At 46.9% G+C, this 20,605-nt stretch overlaps 1 protein-coding gene across 2 annotated transcripts in view; it reads right to left on the reverse strand.

Moving 5' to 3' along the window:
* Positions 1-3,048: 3,048 nt before the first annotated feature.
* POFUT1 (protein O-fucosyltransferase 1) overlaps positions 3,049-20,605 on the reverse strand; it is a 28,197-nt gene continuing 10,640 nt past the window's right edge. The window contains exons 5-7 of one of the 2 annotated variants that reach the window (XM_017514597.2): positions 9,675-9,867; positions 7,251-7,493; positions 3,049-3,865 (exon numbers count right to left, since the gene is read on the reverse strand). In XM_017514597.2, coding sequence (XP_017370086.1) covers positions 3,677-3,865; positions 7,251-7,493; positions 9,675-9,867 — 625 coding nt within the window. In that variant the 3' untranslated portion in view covers positions 3,049-3,676. Of the gene's footprint in view, positions 3,866-5,824; positions 5,928-7,250; positions 7,494-9,674; positions 9,868-20,605 lie in introns of those variants that run through there. The other variant, XM_017514604.2, reaches the window with a different exon arrangement.

The raw sequence follows: 20,605 nt of genomic DNA on the forward strand, positions 1-20,605 counted from the left end.
CCACCCCTGGCCTAAGTTCTCAAAACAGGAAAACAATAAACTATGGAACACCTCTTAGAATTTTATATAATTAAGAGCATTTATCCAGGCTACATACCAACAGGGAAAAAAATGATATACTATTAAGTAAAAAACTAGTACATTAAACTGTATATATTGCATGGTTAAAACTATGCAAATAATTGTATCTTTGAAAAAGACTGAAAAATAATTATATATGTTCGGAATCTAATCATTTCCTACCTCCTTCAGTGCAATGGCCTTCGTCTCTTGGAAGAAGCGGGCACTGGAGTCCTAGTCTAGGGGAGCCCCGCACTGGTCTCCCTGCTTTCACCTCTTCCCTCTCCAACCTCCTCGGCACTGGCTAGCTAGAGAGGTTCTTCAGAAATGTGAATCAGCTCGTGCCCTTTTCTGCTCAGAACCCTAGGAGGCTTCCCTTATCTCTGCAGCTAAAAGCTGCCTACCATGGCCAGGCTGCAGAATGTCAGCTTGCCTGCTCTGATCTGCTGCTCAGTTCCCTGCCTATGCCTGCCTCTCCAGCCATGCTGGCCTCCTTGCTGCTCTTCCAGCCTCAGGGCCTTTGCACGTGCTGTTTTTTCTGCCAGGAATGTGGTCCCTCCCTCCTTCACAGCAGCTCTTCAGAGGTCTTACCTGGGCTCCTTATCTAACATAGATCCACTGCCTCTTTTTGCTCCCATGCCCTTTATATTTCTTCATAGCACTTATCAACACCTCCCACAGCACATTTATTATGTCTTCTACTTTCTAGAATGCAAATTCCTTGAGAACAAAGACTTTATGTTTGATTCTCTCCTGCATCCTTAGTACCTAGCATAGAGCCTGGCACATAGTAGGTGATCAACATACACCTATTGAATGAAAGCATGTTGTACTGAGAAACTCTCCAATGGGGGCTGTAAGCTGCATGTGGACTTTGTTTCTTGGGTAACCTCCCCTCCTTAACCCTTCTGGCATAGGCAGACTCACAGCAGGTGACCAGTAGAAGGTAAGGTGGCTGATCATTTTTCGACCAGAGACCTCCATGGCACGCAGTGTGGAAAGTGCATTCTGTGAGCTAGAGGCAGCAGAGCATGGCAGCTAATGGAACTGGCTCTGGGAGGTCAAATTCTGGCTTAACATCACCAGCTGGGCAGCCTTGGGAAAATTACAAGAATTCTCTGGGCATTAATTTTTTCTTGTGCAGAAGAAGGATAATGACAGTTCCTACTTCTCAGGGCTAGGGAATAAATAAGAGAATGTCCATAAAGCACTTAGCAAGCACAGTTGCCTGGCATGGAGGTGACAAGCAACAGACGCAGTCGAATTAACCAACAGCCACATTTGCGGCTTTGTCTCTTTCAAGTTTACAACATGCTCTTATGTACATGCCTTAGCTGATCTGGGCCTGTGAACACCTGTCAGTTTTTATCACCATTTTATTTATTTTTAGATGAGGGGACAGAGTCTCGCTCTGTCACCCAGGCTGGAGTGCAGTGTTGCGATCTCGGCTCACTACAACCTCCACGTCCCAGGTTCAACTGATTCTCCCGCCTTGGCCTCCGGAGAGTTGGGATTACAGGCACGTGCCACCACGCTCGGCTAATTTTTGTATTTTTAGTAGAGACAAGGTTTCACTATGTTGGCCAGGCTGGTCTCAAACTCCTGACCTCAGGTGATCTACCTCGGCCTCCCAAAGTGCTGGGATTACAAGCGTGAGCCACAGCATCTGCCCACCATATTATACGTAAGAAAATTAGGTCAAGGGGAAAAGTGCTAGCTCACAGAACATAACTGAATCTTGCTAGAACTTCTAGTGCCCTTTCTTCCAGAACACAAGCGATTATTACTGCTGATGTGAATCAAGGTGATTTAGAGCTGGGCGTGCAGCCCCAGATACCAGAGGCTGAGGTGGAGGATCGCTTAAGCCTGGGAGGTTGAGGCTGCAGAGCCATGATCATGCCACTGCATTCCAGCCTGGGAAACAGAGCAAGGCCCTGTCTCAGAGGGAAAAAAAATTGGGATGGCCCCACTGGAGTCTCAGACTCTAAAGTGTGTGCCCAATGTAAGGATGTGGACGGCAAATGAATTCCAAGATGAAATCAGCAAACCAGCCACAGGCTTACAACCTGATGGCAGCAGGGAGTGCATGGGCTCCCTCATCTGCAGTTCTTTCTCTGGATAAGGACTGAGAGCAAGTCCGGACAGGCAAACCATCTCCCAGTCCACCCAGGACTTAAAACACTTCATTGTTTTTCCGAGAGGGAAAGATGCCAAAGCGCTTTCTGTACAGTTTCTCCTGCTTAGAGTTGGGCGTCAGCTCTATGCAGCAAATGCTGACTTTGGTGTTTGATTTGAGATCTCTGATACCCTCTGGCCTCTGAGCTTTGATCCAGGCTGCCTCTGACAAAAAAGTGTTTCCTCCCACAGGTAATGAAGGGAGAAGGCCCAGCATGGAGCTCTGGGCCTGGCTCAGTGGAGGCTCTGCCACCTTGCCTGGATAAAGGCTGAGGGAGGTGACATGGCAGGGACAAGATCTACAAGGGTCAGAAATGGAATTTTAGAACCACAAGGCCAAAACACCATGGACTCTCGGGAGTCATGGATTATTAAAACTGTAGCATCCAAGAGACCAAAAAACTCATGACTCAGAGCACCCTAAGCCTCAAGGTGTTGGCAGAGATTACATCAGAAAGGAAGGGTCAAAAGGTGCTTCTCCACTGAGAATTGCAATGGCCTCTGGACCCTGGGCATCTTCTATGTGGTCAGAGCCTTGGCTAACATTCCCTTGTGAGAATCTAGCCTGAAGGTTCCAGCTGTAGGAGGATGGCCTGGAGAACAGGCTTTGGATATTAACCTAATGCCAGCATTCTACCAACCAGGCCTCTTGGGGCAAGAGATCAGAAGGTGCCAGGTTTGCCATGGCCACCAACCACCAAAAGACTGTGAGAACAACATCGTGATAGTCTGGCATGACGGTGTGAGCTCCTTGCCAGGAACATACCATGTGAGCGGCACTTAGTCGCCCACAGAACGCTGCACAGTGTTAACTTCCATTTACATAGTGTTTACAACGCAGGACAGTGTTCATGCCCCAAACCCCAGAAATGGCCTAGGAAGCTGGGGACAACAATGGCTCTGGCCAGGAAGTGGGGATGGCTCTTGAGGGCCACATTGGGGGACACCTTGAAAAGCAGTGACCCACACTAGCCGTGGCCTCATCCATTCAGTTAAGGTCACTTTAGGTACCTACGTTAATGGAATTCACTAATTTTCAAAAACCACAGAGAGTTCTAGAGTAGTCATGATCTTGTATCAAAAGTATATAGAAGTCTCTCTATAAAAAAATCTCTCTGAAGAGTTCAGCATCCCAGGCTGCTCAGAGTAGAGTGGATTGAAAGATGGATGCTGGACTGCTTTGCCGGTGTGAGAAATTCCCAGAAGAGCAGGAAGCATGTGCGATGGGAGATGCTCCTGCTCCTAGGAACCCAGAAGTCCAGTGCCCTGGGATATGGAATGCCTCCCTCCTCCAGGGGTCCCTGGCACTCTTCTCCATCTTTGGCAGGTGAAAAGAGGAGTTTGCAATCCTGGGAACACCTCTGGCTGCCAGGCCTGGCTGGAAGGACCAGCTCAGACTCTGGTCCCTCCAGGATCAGAAGGCCTGGTGTTCCGACCAGAATCAGAACTCGTCCCGCAGCTGAGGGGGCCTGTCCATGCCGAAGAAAGAAGACGGCCTCCCCTGGAGGTCCCGCTCCCGCTTCACAAAGGCAGTAAAGGAGGAGACACAGTTGCCAATAAAGTGGTCGGCTTGGCCGAGGATGTACAGGTCGACCTGGGCCACCTCGGGCTTCAAGCTCACCACTTTCACCTGCAGGAGAAAGGGTAGAGCATATAAACTGAGGTGGCTGCAGGCCAAGGCCTGCTGTCCACACCCCCAACCTCCTTCCCTAGGCTGCAGTTACAGACACAAAAGGAGGGGCAGAGAGAAGGAAGATATGGTTCAGTGTCTGAGGGAAGCATTGCCCAGCTGCTGCCTAGGCCCACCCCACCCTTCCCCACTCCAGGAGCCTCAGCTGCAAACACACCATTCACACCTTCATGCCTTTGCTTGCACTGTTCCCTCTGCCTGGAGTGCTGTTTCTTCACCGTTAAAATACCAACCAGACTCTTTTATCTTATTTTTTGAGATGGGTTTTTGCTATACTGCCCAGACTGGTCTCAACCTCCAAGGCTCAAGCAATCTCCCACCTCAGCCTCCCAAGCAGCTGGGACTACAGGTGGGTGCCACGACACCTGGTTAATTTAAAAAAATTTTTTTAGAGGTGGGGTCTTGCTATGTTGCCCAGGCTGGTCTTGAACTCCTAGACTCAAGTGATCTTTCTGCCTCAGCTTCCCAAATAGCTGGGATTACAGGGGTAAACCACTGTGCCTGGCCTGACCAGACTCTTAAGGCTAAGCTCAAGTTCTGTTTTTCCTAAAGCCCTGGCCTGATGGGCTTCCCCACCAAACCAGAGAGGGTAGCAGAGGGCATCCTTCCAGTTCTGGGCTGGATGTTTGCATCTCCCATGTATCCCAAATCAAAGCCCAAGGTCCTGTCCAATTTACCCCTGAGATAGTCCCCAAAGGTGAACACTTCTCTTGAGGGCCTGCCACTCCTTGGGCCCAATCATCACAACCTCTTCCCTGATGGACTGCAACAGCCTCTTCCTGGTCCCTCACTGCCTCTCCTGGTCTGCTCACCACAGAGTAGCCACAAGAAATTTTTCGAGATAACTTCTCCCCATCCTTCCTGGCCTCTAAGTGGAATACCTTTTAATGATGCCCTATTGCCCTTCAGATAAGGGTGACAAATTGTGACCGTGGCCTACAGGGCCCTCGTTGGGTCTCTTCTCATCCCTCCTCCATCATCCCTTCAACCTCAGCCCCTACCCAGGCTCCTGCCTCTTCAGGACCTCTGCGTGTGCTGTGCTGTTCAGGGCACACCTCCCTTTACCTGGTTAGCTCCTAGTTCTCAAAGCTCTTTCCCTTCTCGGCTTCAGTGATGCCTCCTTGGGGAAGCGCTCCCTGGCCTCCCAGTCTAGGCCAGCGTCCTCTACTCTTCACTCCCACAGAACCCTGCTGCTCTACTCGGGAGCACACATCTCTGCTTACAGTTTTCACTCCTTAGTGATTCTCTGATTAGCATGGTCTCCTGCACTTGACTGGGGCTACAGCTGTGTTGGTTTGCTCTCCACTGCTGGCCAGGCCCAGCATAGAGCCTATCCCAGTAAAAATCTGGTGAGAGGACAGGTGAATGAATGGACCTGCTCATCTTTCTACCAACCTCCTGAACCCACCTTGTGGCACACGCTATACTTCTCTGCAGTCTCTTTTCCTGGGTCTAGAATGTGTGCCCTGGAGGGCAGGACCACATCTGATTTATTGGTACCCCGACTCAGCGCTGGATGAGCTTAATGGAGGAGCAAGGCTTAGTTCAGGATAAGGGTGGCCTCTGAACCCATGGAAAAGGGAGTTGAGGGCTGGGAGGGATGAGAAGACTGGCATAGGGACAGGAAATAGAAAACGGCAAGAGGTTCAAGGTGTAACAGATACATTGACTCCAAAAACTCACAAAAAAACTCCCTGGGACTCTCCAAATGCTTCAACTTAGTACAGAGGTGGTTGGGGGTTGTGGGTAGGTGGGGGGAGTGTGGGCAGAGTTAGGGCTGAAAGTGCTTTGCTGTTCCACAGAGATTTCTGATGTAACAAAAATCATCATCTTGCTATCTGGATTATAGCAAAGAAATAATACCAGTTTAATCATGGCCAAAATCCCCCAAACAATTCCACTCACATTCTGAAACTTACCCACTCTGTGTCATGCCCATTATAATTAGCTCTGGGACTGCCTGAGTAAATTCTATCCTTTCTTGGGACTTTGGTTTCCTCAGCTATAAATCAGAGGGTTTGGGTTAGATGACCCCTGATGTCTCTCAGCTCTGATTTTCTCTTAATTATATTTTTCTTTTTCTTTTCTTTTTTTTTTTTTAAACAGAGATGGAGTCTCACTATGCTAGTGGCTGCTTTTGAACTCCTGGCCTCAATCAGTTCTCCTGCCTTGGCCTGCAATTACAGGCATGTGCCACCATGCCCAGCCCCAGCTCCGATTTCTGTTGAGTGGGTGGGGAGGAGACTAGAATACACTGACCTAGCACTTCCTCTCTGTGCTGGAACTTCCTGTGTGTCTGGGGTGAAAGAGAAGGGGAGCCCCTTAGCATAACACCAACAGCACTCAGTGTCTGCCTCTTAAGGCCTGCATAGCATTCTACAAAGTCCTATGGAATGCTTAATGCCAATTCAGTCATTTTATCAATACGTACTCACTCATCACCTGAATATTACTCTTTACTGATACAGTAAGCACTGACCAAGAACATTCTACTATTTACTCATGTACTGAATTCTCACTACTCACGGCTTCTTTAAGCATTTACTAAGCACAAAGCTCCTTTCCTTCATTAATCAGCCACCAATTTCTACTGCTGATGATAGCTAACTTTACTGGGCACTTATTTTGTAGCAGGAACTGTTTCAGTTTCTTTACATTTGACCTTCACAACTGCCCTATGAGATAGGTACTATTCAATCCCATTTTACAGATGAGGAAACAGAAGCACAGAAAGGTCAAATAACTTCTTCAAGGCTGCACAGTGGGTAAATTCAAGTTCTTTGACTCCAGAGTCTCTGCTGTTAACCCCTCCACTAGACTGGGATCTCTCCCCAGAGCCCACTCTCTACATCCTCATTCAACAAACTGACTGCCTACTAAGTGTCAGGCACTGTCCTAGACACTGGTGATGGTAAGGCAGGGTTTCAGTCCCAAAAAGGTTGAAGCACCAGCCTACACATCAAGGAATATAGCAGTGATTCAGCCTTGGACCCTGCCTTCAAGGAGCCCACAGCTCCCGGGAGGAAATAAGGCATATTTCTACACCAGTTTCATACAGTTCAGGAAGTCCGCAAGAGAAGAAATGATACAGGGCCACGAAGGTCCCAACAGGGACACGTGAGCTCCAGGAGTGGACGAGAACCTGGAAGACTGAGGAGGAAGCCTCTGAGCCAGGGTTTGAAAGAGGGATAGGAACTGAAGAGGAATAGTAGGTTCAGGCAAAAGGCTTCTGGGGGAGCCTGTGAAGCATGCAGTGGGCAGTGGGACCACCCTGGCTCCTCTTTTCATTCCCTTCCTGCTGCACCCCAACCTGGCCCATACGTACCTTCCCTTTGAATAGCTGTTGGAGCTCAGGCACATAACTCTCAGAATCAGTAGCAACATAGACTGACTGGGCATCCAGCGACTTTACCCAGAGCTTCACAGCCCTCTGGATCTCCTTCAGGTCAGGCAGGCACATAGTCATCGTGAGAGTCGCCGCTGTGCTGCGGCTGTAGCCCACACACTGTGGAGAGGCCATGAAGTGCGAGCCTGCAGTCCCGTCCTTCAGCATAGCACAGGCGTTCTTCTACGGGAAGCGGAGAACAGGGTTAAATACCAGCAACTGCCGTGGAACCCCGGTAGCAAGAGCTGGTAAGTGGAAAAAGACAGGCTATACAGGAAGACCCTAACTACATTTGTTTGTTTGTTTGTTTGTTTGTTTGAGACCGAGTCTCACTCTGTCACCTGGGCTGGAGTGCAGGGGTACTATCTCTGCATGAGGCAACCTCTGCCTCCCACATTCAAGCAATTCTCCTGCCTCAGCCTCCTGAGTAGCTGAGACTACAGGCATCCACCACCACACCTGGCTAATTTTTGTATTTTTAGTAGAGATGGGGTTTTGTCATGTTGACAGGCTGGTCTCAAACTCCTGACCTCAGGTGATCTACCTGCCTAGGCCTCCCAAAGTGCTGGGATTACAGGCATGAGCCACCATGCCTGGCCTCCTAACTACATTTTTTTTAAGAAAACGTTGAGGACCAGGCGCAGTGCCTCACACCTGTAATCCCAGCATCTTGGGAGGCCTAGGCAGGCCGATGGCTTAAGCTCAGGAGTTGGAGACCAGCCTGGGCAACATAACAAAACTCCCTCTCCACAAAAAATACAAAAATTAACCAGGTGTGGTGATGTGAACCTGTGGTCCCAGCTACCCAGGAGGCTGGGTGGGACCACCTGAGCCTAGAAGGTGGAGGATGCTGTGAGCTGTGATTTTGCCACTGCACTCCAGCCTCAGTGATAGAGTAAGACCCTGTGTCCCAAAAAAAAAAAAAAAGCATTGAGAGAGAAGGAACATGTATCAAAAGAGTTAATGGTGGTTATTTCTGGGTGGTGGGACACTGGCTTTTTGAAACAAAAATTACCTTTCTTGGTCTTACTGCATTATCTGGGACATTCACTGAAGAAGTCTGAACAATGGTAGTGCTAACAGGCAGCCTTATCTGATTCTGACTACAGTGGGAACACTTCCAATAGCTCCCCAGAAGGTATGCTATCTGCTGTGGTTTGAAGAGATAGGCTTTATCAAGTTAAGGTGGGTCCATTCTATGTCTGGTTGGTTACAAGTTTTTATCATGAACAGGTGTTGACTTTTATCAAATGCTTTCTTGGCCCCTATTGAGATGATCATATGATTTTTCTTCTTTGGGTGTTAATATAGTCAATTTCATTACATTCTTGTGATAGATTTTCTGTGTTTGTGTTGTGTGCTAATCTGTTATTGGGTTTGACCTGTTAATATTTCACTTAGGATCTATGCATTTGTGTTTATAAGCAAGAAGAGGCTATAATTTTCTGAGTTGACCTTATCTGAGTTTGGTATTAGTGTTATGCTAGCTTTATAAAAAATAGCATCTTATATCTCTTGATGTTGCAGAAAAGTATAGATGGGAAGTACTATTCCTTGAATGTTTGGTTGGAGCCACTCATAAAATATTCTGGGTCTGGGAGGCTGCGGTGAGCAGAGATTGTGCCACTGAACTCCAGCCTGGTTGACAGAGCAAGACATTGTCTCAAAAAAAAAAAAAAAAAAAAAAATCCTGGTTCTGGCTCCCTTTCTTCGTGGGGGTGGGGGAGAAGGGGAGAGTTTGGTGGGTAAATGTAAGATTACCTCATCAATTGACTATGAGTGAATTTTAATTTTACTATTTTTCAAGATTTCTGCAATGAGCATTTCTAACATATCTATATATCTTCTATCTATATGCATCTTCTTAAGTAAATTAAGGTAACCGTTTACATTGATTCTGTTATTTTCACACAGAGGTGAAAACACCATTGGAATATGAGGATTCTGCACATTTGAACAGACTCCAAATTCTGGAAACATCTTCATTTCTTGGGAGCCATGCCTCATCTCCATAGTTGGTTTTTCAACACAGAGTGTACTAGCCAGACACTGAGCTAGGACAGAGGGCACCTGGACTGTGGCCTCTTTACGGCTTGCTGTCTGACCTGGGGTCTGGCTCAATTTCTCAGTTTATTCATCTGTAAAATGAGAATAAAAACAGCAGCTGCTAAAATGAGAGCTGGCTGGCAGGTACTCTGGAGTTACATTTTGATGCGTGCTGCAGCAGGATGATGGGATACAATCCCACAAGCCAGGCCAACTGAGAGCTCTCTGCTCTGACTAGGACGAGGGGCCAATCCCTACAGGCCTGGGCCCTGTTCCGGGACACATCCAATCTAGCCAGTGACAGGAAGGGGAAGTTACCCAGTCAGAGCCGATGCGCAGATGAATGCCCACATAGGGCCGGACAAGGTGGGTACGAATCTGGGCCTCTCCCGTCCTCACCATTTCGTCTGACCATACCATGTACTTCTGCAGTGGCCTGTGTTCCTCCAAGACGGGGAACTGGGCCGGGGCTCCTGGCAGGGCGAGCACCGGATGTTCCTTTGGAGAAAATCTAGACAGGAGATGGAATGAGGGAAGTCAAAGGACGCACAGAGAGCCTGGCTGCCACCCCCACAGAAAAAAGGACGGTGTTGCACCATTCCCCAGAGACCCTGTGGAGGGGCCCCTGTAACACGCAAGAAGCATGAGAGGTTGTGAAATACCAACGGGCTGATAAGGAACCTTGGTGGCAGCGGCAACAGGCACAATATGCAATACTGTCCCGCCACTCGGAATTTACAACCCTCTTTGCTTGTTTAACAATTAAAACTTTACAATGGAGCATTCCAACCTTTTATATGTCACGGTGGCTTCCAATCTGTGGTGCAGTAATTCACCCCAGGGTGGGGTGTCTGGACCAAGCCTTTGCCCTTTTACCTACATGGCAGGGCTGGGACATGCAGCTGCTTACAGAGGCAACGGCCAAGTCACAATCACAGGGACATTGGATTTGGATCATTGATTCAACATTTAAAACACATTTATTGAGTGCCTACTATGTACTGGGGCCTGGGGGAAAACAAGACAGGCACGGTCTCTGCCCTACGGAAGGGAGCAGAGGTCTGCAGGTGCCCCTGTCATAACCTTCCAAGCCCCTGCTTCCGCCTTCACACACAGTCCACCTCATATTTATTTCACATCTGTCTTTTCTGCGGGAAGGCAGTGGCTCCAGTGTGAGTTGAATAGCGTCTGGCACACCCAAGAGCTTGGTCAATACTTTTCTTTTCTTTTTCTTTTTTGATACAGGGTCTTGCTGTCACCCAGGCTGGAGTGCAGTGGCGTGATCTCAGCTCACTGCAACATCCGCCTCCTGGCTCAAGAAAAGACCCTCCCACTTCAGCCTCCTGTGTACCTGGAACTACAGGTATGTACCACCAGGCCCAGTCAGGTATTTTTTTTGTAGAGACGGGGTTTCGCCATGTTGCCCAGGCTGGTCTTGAACTCTTGGACTCAAGTGATCTGCCCACCTCGGCTTCCCAGCGTTAGGATTACAGGTGTGAGCCACTGCGCCCGCTCAATATTTCTTGACTGAATGAGGAGCAAACTTGTGTTCCCTCGTCAGCTAAACCCAGACTACCTCTCAGCAACATGAAACACCTTGGTGTGCCATGTTCACAATGCACTTTCAAGTTCTAGATCTCTGTATACCTCTTCCCTCCACCTGCAGAAGGGGAAGTGCCTTCTGCAAGCCAAAATCCTTTCCTTAAAAGTATGAAATGGGAACAGCTATTCCGGAAAACAGTTTGGCAGTTAGGCCTGTAATTACCACATGACCCAGCAATTGTACTCTTAGACATTTATTTATCCAAGAAAATGAAAACTTATGTTCACACAAGCATATACACAAATGTCCCTTGCAGTTTTATTCATAAGAGCCCCAAACTGGAAACCCAGGTGTTGCTCAACAAATAAATGGTTAAACAAACTGTGGTGCATCTATATCATGGAATATGAACCCCTCCCAAAAAGGAACACACTATCAACAAAGGCAAAAATTCGAATGATGTCAAGGGAATTATCCTTGGGTTGGGGAGGGTGGGAAATCTCAAAGGTTATATATTGTATGGTTCCATTCATATAAACATTTTAAAACAATAACATGGAGAAAAGAACAGAAATGGAGAAGAGATTAATGGTTGGCAGAATGGTTATGAATGGTGTGTATGTGTTTAGGGAGGTGGGTGTGGTTATAAACTGGCAACACAAGGATCCTTGTGATAATGGAACCGTTCAATGTCTTAACTATGGTAGTGGATACAGAAACCCACACATGATAAAACAGCACAGAACTAAATACACACACACACACACACACACACACGTACAAGAAAACTGCGTAACATGGGTAAATTGTATCAATGTCAATATCCTGCTTGTGATACTGCACTATAGTTTTGCAAAATGTTATCATTGGGGGAAATTGGGTAAAGGGTACATGGGAGCTTGCTGTCTTATTTCTTATAACTGCATGTAAATGTACAATGACCTCAATAAAAATTTCATATAAAAATTATGAAATATTTCAAACCATCCAGGCAAATTCAGAAAATAATTTAATAATTTATATACCCATGACCCGAATTAGCAGATACTAACTTTGCTTTGTTTCAGGTTAAAAAAAAAAACCACACACACACCTAAATCTGAGCTCATCCTGCCATCATACTTTCCAGAGGGTAATGTGTTTTAATGTATGATTACACTTTTACCATAGGCATCAAAAAGGAGGGGAGAGTTCTTCTGAGTGCTTTCTATGGAGTGGAATGATGAAGAATGTGGGTTAAGCCAGAATGCCTTGTTCTAATGTTGACTATGCCACTAGCTAACTTGGGCAGGTGCTTTACCACTCTGTGCCTTAGTTCCTTGCCCATATAACAGAGATAACAGTTCCCATCTCATAAAGCTGTTCTTTCTTTTCAATTGTGGTTGAGTACCGTGGACATGCCTGTAATCCCAGTACTTTGGGAGGGTGACGTGGGCAGATCACTTGAGCCCAGGAGTTCAAGACCAGCCTGGGCAACATGGCAAAACTCCATCTATCCAAAAAAAATTTAAAAATTAGCCAAGTGTGGTGGTATGTACCTGTGGTCTCAGCTGCTTAGGAGGCTAGGTGGGAAAATCACTTGAGCCTGGAAGGTCAAGGCTGCAGTAAGCCATGATCATGTCATTGCACTCCAGCCAGGGTGACGGTGTGAGGCCTTGTTTCAAAAAAAAAAAAAAAGTATATATTTAAGATATATGATATTTTGATATACATGTATGTAGTTAAATGATTAGTATAGTCAAGCTAATTAATATATTCATTTATAGGGCTATTGAGAGGATTAATGTATTAATCAAAGCAAAGCAGTTAGAACAGTACCTTGGCACACAGAAAGCTCTCAGAGAATTCTGGCTTTCATCATCATCATATTGCATGTAACCTAGTTAAAGGTTACATACAAATCTAATCAACTTTATGTTTTAGAGACTTGGCCATGTTGATCATGTGGTTGTATTAGCTTCTCTAAAAGTTTTCCATAGTGTACAAACTGCAATTTACCTGCCTGTTTCCCTCTTGCTGGACAGTGAGGTGGTTCCAATCTTTCCCTCACACAACAGACGTGCTGCTCATTCTCCAACACAGGCCACTTGCTCAGCAAACACCTTCCACGACTCCAAGGTCAGATGCAAATCCCAAGCCTCACCTCCTGAAGGAGGGTTCCCTGCCCCACTTCTCTTGCTGCCTTCTGCACAATGACGTGCCCTGCAGCCATCTTCCCTGCCCATGGAACTGTCAGCTGGTGAGGCTGCGGAACCAAGCAACCTGTTTGCCATTGCTCCCACGTACACTATCCAAGGCCTGTGTCACTTACACAAGCCTTGGACCAGTGACAAGAAAGTGTTCCTTGATGGTACAGCTGTGTGACACTTGTCTTGCTAGACTCGAGTTTTCTTTTTTTTTTTTGAAGTGGAGTCTTGCTCTGTCTTCCAGGCTGGAGTGCCGTGGCGCAATCTTGGCTCACTGCAATCTCCACCTCCCCAGTTCAAGCAATTCTCTTACCTCAGCCTCCTGAGTAGCTGGGATTACAGGCGTGTGCCACCACACCCGGCTAATTTTTGTATTTTTAGTAGAGACGGGGTTTCACCATGTTGCCCAGGCTGGTCTCGAACTCCTAACCTCAGATGATCCACCAGCCTCAGCCTCCCAAAGTGCTGGCATTACAGGCATGAGCCACCATGCCCAACCTAGACTCCAGTTTTCTGTTTATATGTACCTATCTGTGAATTGCTTATTGGGCCTCATTATGTGACAGGCAATGCTCCGATTGCTTTATGTATATTAAATCATTTTTGTCACAAGAGCTCTGTGAGGGAAGTATTACTGTCATTCTCATTTTACAGATAAGGAAACTGAGGCACGGAGGGGTTAAGTAATGTGCTCAAGGTTGCACAGCTAGAAACTGGTGGAGCTGGAATTTAAATCCAGGCAGTGCACTCCAGATCCTGTGTTCTTAACTACTACTCCTCACTCCCATCTTCCTCACCCCTGACAACGAGCACTCAAAAGCTGTGTCTGTGGCTTATTCTTCTGATTCCCAGCCCCTAGCACAGATCTTATCACATGGTAGGCATGATAAATATTTTTAGAATGAATGAAGAAGATTTGGAGACCTTGCCACAGAGACCAGATCAGGCTGTCAGAAGTTAGAGAAGGAAGAAACTTATATTACTTGAGTACCTACTATGGGCCACGTCTTCAGCTAATCTCCTTTCAGATGCTACCTCAAGGGATTTTCAAAGAAAAGGCAGAGTAAAACTCCCGGGGGGCTGGGACATTAGGATAGAACCAGGATCTGTGTCCCCCACAAACCCCCAACCTCTTAGAAAGCACCTGCAGCCGACCTTCAGTGAATTCCAGACTTGGAATGTGTGTACCCTCTACCTGGATCTGGACCAGCAAAGAGCTGTCCCAGTGGGACAACATCAGCTCGGACCCAACAAGCAGCAAGAGGCGAAGGCTGATCTGCTCACTTACTCTTGGTGAGGTAGGACAATGCAGTCTGGAAAGAAAGCGAGGGGAACAAGGATCTTGGCTGGAAGGAAAATCTTGACGAGCTCCACCTGCCCTGTAACTGCTCACCCTGGATCAGGCCCTTTTACTACAGCTATCCAGCGGAAGAGGGCTGGCTTTCCTTCTGCTAGGCCCGGTGAACCTCTGGGGTTCTTTCCTCCATGCCTGTGCTTCTGAGATTCCCCAACAAACTGGGACTTCTCTGTATACAGAATCCACTTATATGCCCAGTGTATATTTGTGGGACCACAAGTGGATGAACCCAATTGAGTGCAGGGGACCCAGGGACATGACCATGGCAGGGCCTTGTTCTTGATGTCCCTCCAGCTCTTTGCATGGCTGGCTCCGTCTTACTCTTCTGGTCTCATTCTGGTTCCCACAGGGAGGTGGCAGCCTGGGAGAATGACAAGTCCTGCACTCAAATACCTGGACCATCATACATGAGAGTGGTTCGGCACAATGGCCCGTTGCCTCCCGACAGTCAACGTGCAGGACGTGTCAGATGAATAAGAGCTGTGCCAGGCTATTCACAGGCTCAGAACCAGCAGAGCTGGAAGGATCCTCAGAAATCATGTGGTAAAGAAGAAACACCTCTTATTCTCTTCCCCTAGAACCCAGTTTTCAGCTGGATACATGGCAGCCTAAAATAAAGACATTTCTTACCAGCCAAACATACCCTGGGGTTGGGGGGAGGGAAGTAAGACATTTCTAAGTACTTCTTGCAGCTAGGTATGGCTCCTGTGATAGCTAATGAGATGTAAGCAGAAGGGTTATAATGGACTTCTGGAAGCCTTCTTAAAAAGGGAGGATATGCTTTTTGCAACTTTTGTCCCTCTAGTTGGGATGTGATGGCTGGAGCTTCATCTGCCATCTTGGCCCATGAAGTGGCGCAAAAGCTAATACTGGATAGCTGAACAAAGAGATGGAAGCATGATTTTTTTTTTTTTTTTTGAGATGAAGTCTCACTCTGTTTCCCAGGCTGGAGTGCAGAGCTTACTGCAACCCCTGCCTCCCAGGTTCAAGCAATTCTCCTACCTTAGCCTCCTGAGTAGCTGGGATTACAGGCACATGCCACCACACCAGCTAATTTTTTTTTTTTTTTTTTTTTTTTTGGTATTTTCAGTAAAAACAGTGTTTCACCATGTTGGCCAGGCTGGTCTTGAACTCCTGACCTCAAGGGATCTGCCTGCCTCTGCCTCTCAAAGTGCTGGGATTACAGGTATGAGCCACTGTGCCCAGCCTGATTCTTAATGACACTGTGGAGCTGCCATCCAGCCCTGGACTGCATACCTAGTTCTTCTTTCACTTAAGAAAACAATAAACCATATCAATCTGCTCTTATTTGGGGCTTTCTGCCACCTGTAGCCTAACTTGTGGCCTACAAACTTCTTTTGCCTAATTTGGATCACTGATAGATTTGAGGGTTATTGGTTGAAGGTGATAGGGAGGAGGAATTGAGCCCCTGCAACTTGGTCCCCTACTGCTGCCCCCCATGAAGGCCCTACAGGCACTTTTTATTTTTTTTGAGACAGGGTCTCAGTCTGTTGCCCAGGCTGTAGTGCAGTGGACAGATCATGGCTCACTGCAGCCTTGACCTCCCCAGGCTCAACTGCTCCTCCCATCTCAGCCTCCCAAGTAACTGGAACTACAGCTGTATGCCACCATGCCTGGCTCATTTTTTCTATTTTTTGTGGAGATGGGGGTCTCCCTATGTTGCCTAGGCTGGTCTTGAACTCCTGGGCTCAAGCAATCATCTACCTCAGCCTCCCTGTAATCCCTTAGGATTACAGGTGTGAGCCATCACACCTGACAAGCACTTCTTGAAAACTCTGAAGATAGTTTCAAAACCTCTCTCTTGCCCATCGCTTTCATTTTACAGATGGGACATCGAGGTCAGAGAAGGGAAGCAGTTGCTTAACTGCAGAGTAAGCCCAGGAAGAGCTTCACTCTCCAATTCCATTCTACTCTTCACCCCAGGACAGATTTGCATAGTAAGGAAGTATCCTGTATCTTAAGAAATGTTTAATGTTAAATGTTCACACATAGTCCAATTCATCCCTACCAATCATCCACAGGGCCTACAAACCTGCATGGTTTGACCCCTGTCCGCCTCTCTGATCTCCTTTACTGCGTGGCAGATTAAAAGTGATCATCCAGTCTTTGAAGCTCTTCCCATTAGGTGGGCTCTGCCCCCTCCCAATAGCACCTGACAGAAGTGACATGGTGCTGGTTTCCAGGCTCAGTTGTTAGGGGGCCCACAATTTCTATTTCCTGTCTCTTGGGACACTCACTCCCTGGATACTCCCTCTCAGAACACAGGTGCCATGCTGTAAGACGCCCAAACCACATGGAGAGGTCATGTGTATACATGCTTGTTGGAGGCCCTTACTTGGCTCCCAGATGATAGCAGCATCACCTGCCAGACATGAGGGGGACCTCCTGGACACGTAGCTCAGTCAAGCCTTTTTTTTTTCTGAGACAGAGTCTTGCTCTGCTGCCCAGGCTGGTATGCAGTGGTAGAATCTTGGCTCACTGCAACCTTCATCTCCCAGGTTCAAGCGATTCTCAGGCCTCAACCTCCTGAGCAGCTGGGATTATAGGTGTGTGTTACCACACCTGGCTAATTTTTTATATTTTTAGTAGAGACAGGGTTTCATCATGTTTGCCAGGCTGGTCTCGAATACCTGACCTCATGATCCACCTGCCATGGCCTCCCAAAGTGCTGGGATTACAGACATGAGCCACTGTGCCCGGCCGGGGTGTTCCTTTTTTAAGACAGGGTCTCACTCTGTCATCCAGGCTAGAATTCAATGGCATAATCATCGCTCACTGCAGCCTCGAACTCCTGGGTTCAAGCAATCCTCCTGCCTCAGCATCCCCAGTAGCTGGGACTACAGGTGCATGCCACCATGCCTGGCTAATTTTTAAATTTTTCTTTTGCAGGGACAAGGTCTTGGTATATTGACCAGGATAGCCTCAAGCGATTCTCCTGCCTTGGCCTCCTAAAATGTTGGGATTATAGGCATGAGCCACTGTGCCTAACCAAAAAGAGAAATTAATTACTTGATTACTTAATTACTTGATTACCATATATATATACTGATTTCATTTTAAGCTACTACGTGTAGGGGTGTGTGTGTGTGTGTGTGTGTGTGTGTAAAAATGTGTGGAGGATGCAAGTATACATATCAAATGTTAATTTTTTTTGGAGGAGTAATTAATTACATGTAAATTTTTCTTCTTTATTAAAAAAGAAATCTCTAGGCCAGGCACAGGGGCTCACATTTGTAATCCAGCACTTTGGGAGGCCGAGGCAGGAGGATCACTTCAACCCAGGAGTTTAAGACCAGCTTGGGCAAGATGACAAGACCCTGTCTACACAAACAAATAAAATTAGATGGGTATGGTGGTGTATGTCTGTGTTCCCAGCTACTTGGGGAGTTGAGGTGGGAGGAGCGCTTGGGTATGGGAGGTTGAGGCTACAGGGAGCTTTGAGGGAGCCACTGCAATCCAACATGGGTAACAGAGTGAGACCCTGTCTCCAAAAAAAAATAAATCTCCCACCCAATCTGAGGCTATTCATTGCAAAAATAAAGATAATTCATTCTAAGAAATAAGATGTTTGACCTGAATTTAAACTTTATACAGCAGGGATTCCATTAAGAAAATGGAAAAATGAAAACCCAAAAGGATTACCCAGCTAAGCCCAGTTAACCCACAGTCCCATAAGAAATAATAATAAATTGTTGTTATGCTACTAAGTTTTACAATGATTTATTATGCAATAACAGATAAGAGCAACATTTTACCATTCTCCTCTCACTCCACACCAGCCACATTGCCTTCTTTCTGCCCCTCGACTATACGAAGCTTGTTCCTGCTTCAGGGTCTTTGCTCCTGACTTCCTGCCGTGAACTACTCTGCCTCCAACTCTGACAAGGTTGGCTCCTTCTCATCCTTCTGGTCTTAGCCCTGCCAATCATATACCACCTGTTTACATCCTTCTAAGAACCATGTCACTCTGGAACTATCCAATGTAAAAGTTTATTCACTATCTCCCCCGTCACACTATGAGTTCCATCGGGGCAAGGACCTTATCTGGCTTATTCTGGCCTGTATCCCCTGCATCCAGACCAATCCTTGACACTCAGGAAGTGTTTCTTACATATGTGTTGAAGGAAGGCAGAAAGCTGCCCAGAGATTGTAACTCCTTCAAACTCCCTCCAGGGACCTCAACTTTCCTACACATTTTCCTTTCCCAAAAACTTCGCTGTAAGGCACAGATTTCCTCAAACCCTCATGTAATTCTTACAACTCAATGAACTCAAACAAAGCTATGGGGCAATAAACAAGTGTTTCAGCAACACCCCCCCCTCCCCCGTTGTCCTTTCTCTTCCTACGAGGATTGTGTGGTTTTTCTGGCTTTTTTGAATTTGTTTTTGGAGCTGCTTTTAAAGTTGGTGGCATTTTTTTTTCTTGGCATATTGTCAATAGGGGCAAATCTCCATCCTTTGAGGGCAGGTCTGCCTTCTGGCAATAGCTCCAGGTCATTTGGGGGTGAATGGGGGAGAACCATGCAGGTAGACAAACGGGAGTGTGCTTTCTGGGATCAACAATGAGGAAGATTTAAATCTGCCATGACTGAGGAGCCTCAGTAGCACATGAACTAGGTCCAAAGGCAAGTCCCAGAAAGGAAATGGCAGCTGTTAAGGGCACAGCTATTTAATCCATGGTGATTACGAACAGGTGCTTTGGGACTGGGCGCAGTGGCTCATGCCTGTAATCCCAGCACTTTGGGAGGCTCAGGGGGGAGGATCACTTGAGGCCAGGAGTTTTTTTTTTTTTTTTGAGACGGAGTCTCACTTTGTCGCCAGGCTGGAATGCAGTGGTGCAATCTCAGCTCACTGCAACCTCCGCCTCCCGGGTTCAAGTGATTCTCCTGCCTCAGCCTCCCAAGCAGCTGGGACTACAGGTGTGCACCACCACGCCCAGCTAATTTTTGTATTTTTTGGTAGAGACGGGGTTTCACCATGTTGGCCAGGATGGTCTTGATCTCTTGACCTCATGATCCGGCTGCCTCGGCCTCCCAAAGTGCTGGGATTACAGGCGTGAGCCACTGCGCCCGGAGGCCAGGAATTTAAGACTAACCTGGGCAACACAGCAAGACCCCATCTCTACAAAACAAAACAAAAAAATTAGTCAGGTGTGGTGGCACATGCCTGCAGTCCCAGCTCCTTGAGAGGCTGAGTGGGGAGGATTTATTGAGTACAGGAATTTGAGGTTATAGTGAGCTACGATCATACTACTGTATTCCAGCCTGGGAGACAAGCAAGACGCTGTTTAAAATATAAATATATAAAATAACTGGTGCTTTGAATTCGGACTTCCTGGGTTCAAAACCAAGCTCTACAGCTTTCAAGCTTCATGACCTTGGGCAAGAGATCTAACTCCTTTCTAATTCAATTTCTCTAAGTGAAAAGCATAGACGAAAGTAACAACCCACAGATTCAGGGAAAGATTAAGTGAGTCAATACCTGTGAATACTTAGATCAGTGTCTGGCACATAGAAGGCACTAAATAATTTTTTTTTTTTTTTTGAGACAGTCTCGTTCTATTGCTCAGCCTAGAGTGCAGTGGCACAGTCTTGGCTCACTGCAACCTCCACCTCCTGGGTTCAAGTGATTCACCTCCCTCAGCCTCTCGAGTAGCTGGGACCTGCCACCACGCCTGGCTAATTTTGTATTCTTAGTAGAGACAGGGTTTCACCACGTTGGTCAGGCTGGTCTCGAACTCCTGACCTTGTTATCTGCCCACCTCGGCCTTCCAAAGTGCTGGGATTACAGGTGTGAGCCACCGCACCTGGCATGAATTTTAGCTGTTATTATTCATTAAAGATTTACTAACAGATCCCAGCTGTCTACTCAACAGCTCAATGACCTTGGGAAGTTATTTAACTTCACTGGGCACAGTTTTCTCACCTGTAAAATGGAAATTAATAATAATACCCATTTCACGAACTCTCAAAGGCTTAAATAAAATAAAGCATGTGAGCAATAATAGTGACAGCTAACACTAGCTGGTTGCTTAGTGTGTGACATGCGCTTCATGTACTACAAGGCAGATACCATCAGTGCTGGCTCAGGGCTCAGGACTGTCTCACTCCTTGGAATGTGTTTTTTTTTTTTTTTTTTTTTTT

Source organism: Cebus imitator, unplaced genomic scaffold, assembly GCF_001604975.1.
Source record: "Cebus imitator isolate Cc_AM_T3 unplaced genomic scaffold, Cebus_imitator-1.0 Scaffold18, whole genome shotgun sequence".
Lineage (NCBI taxonomy): Eukaryota > Metazoa > Chordata > Mammalia > Primates > Cebidae > Cebus > Cebus imitator.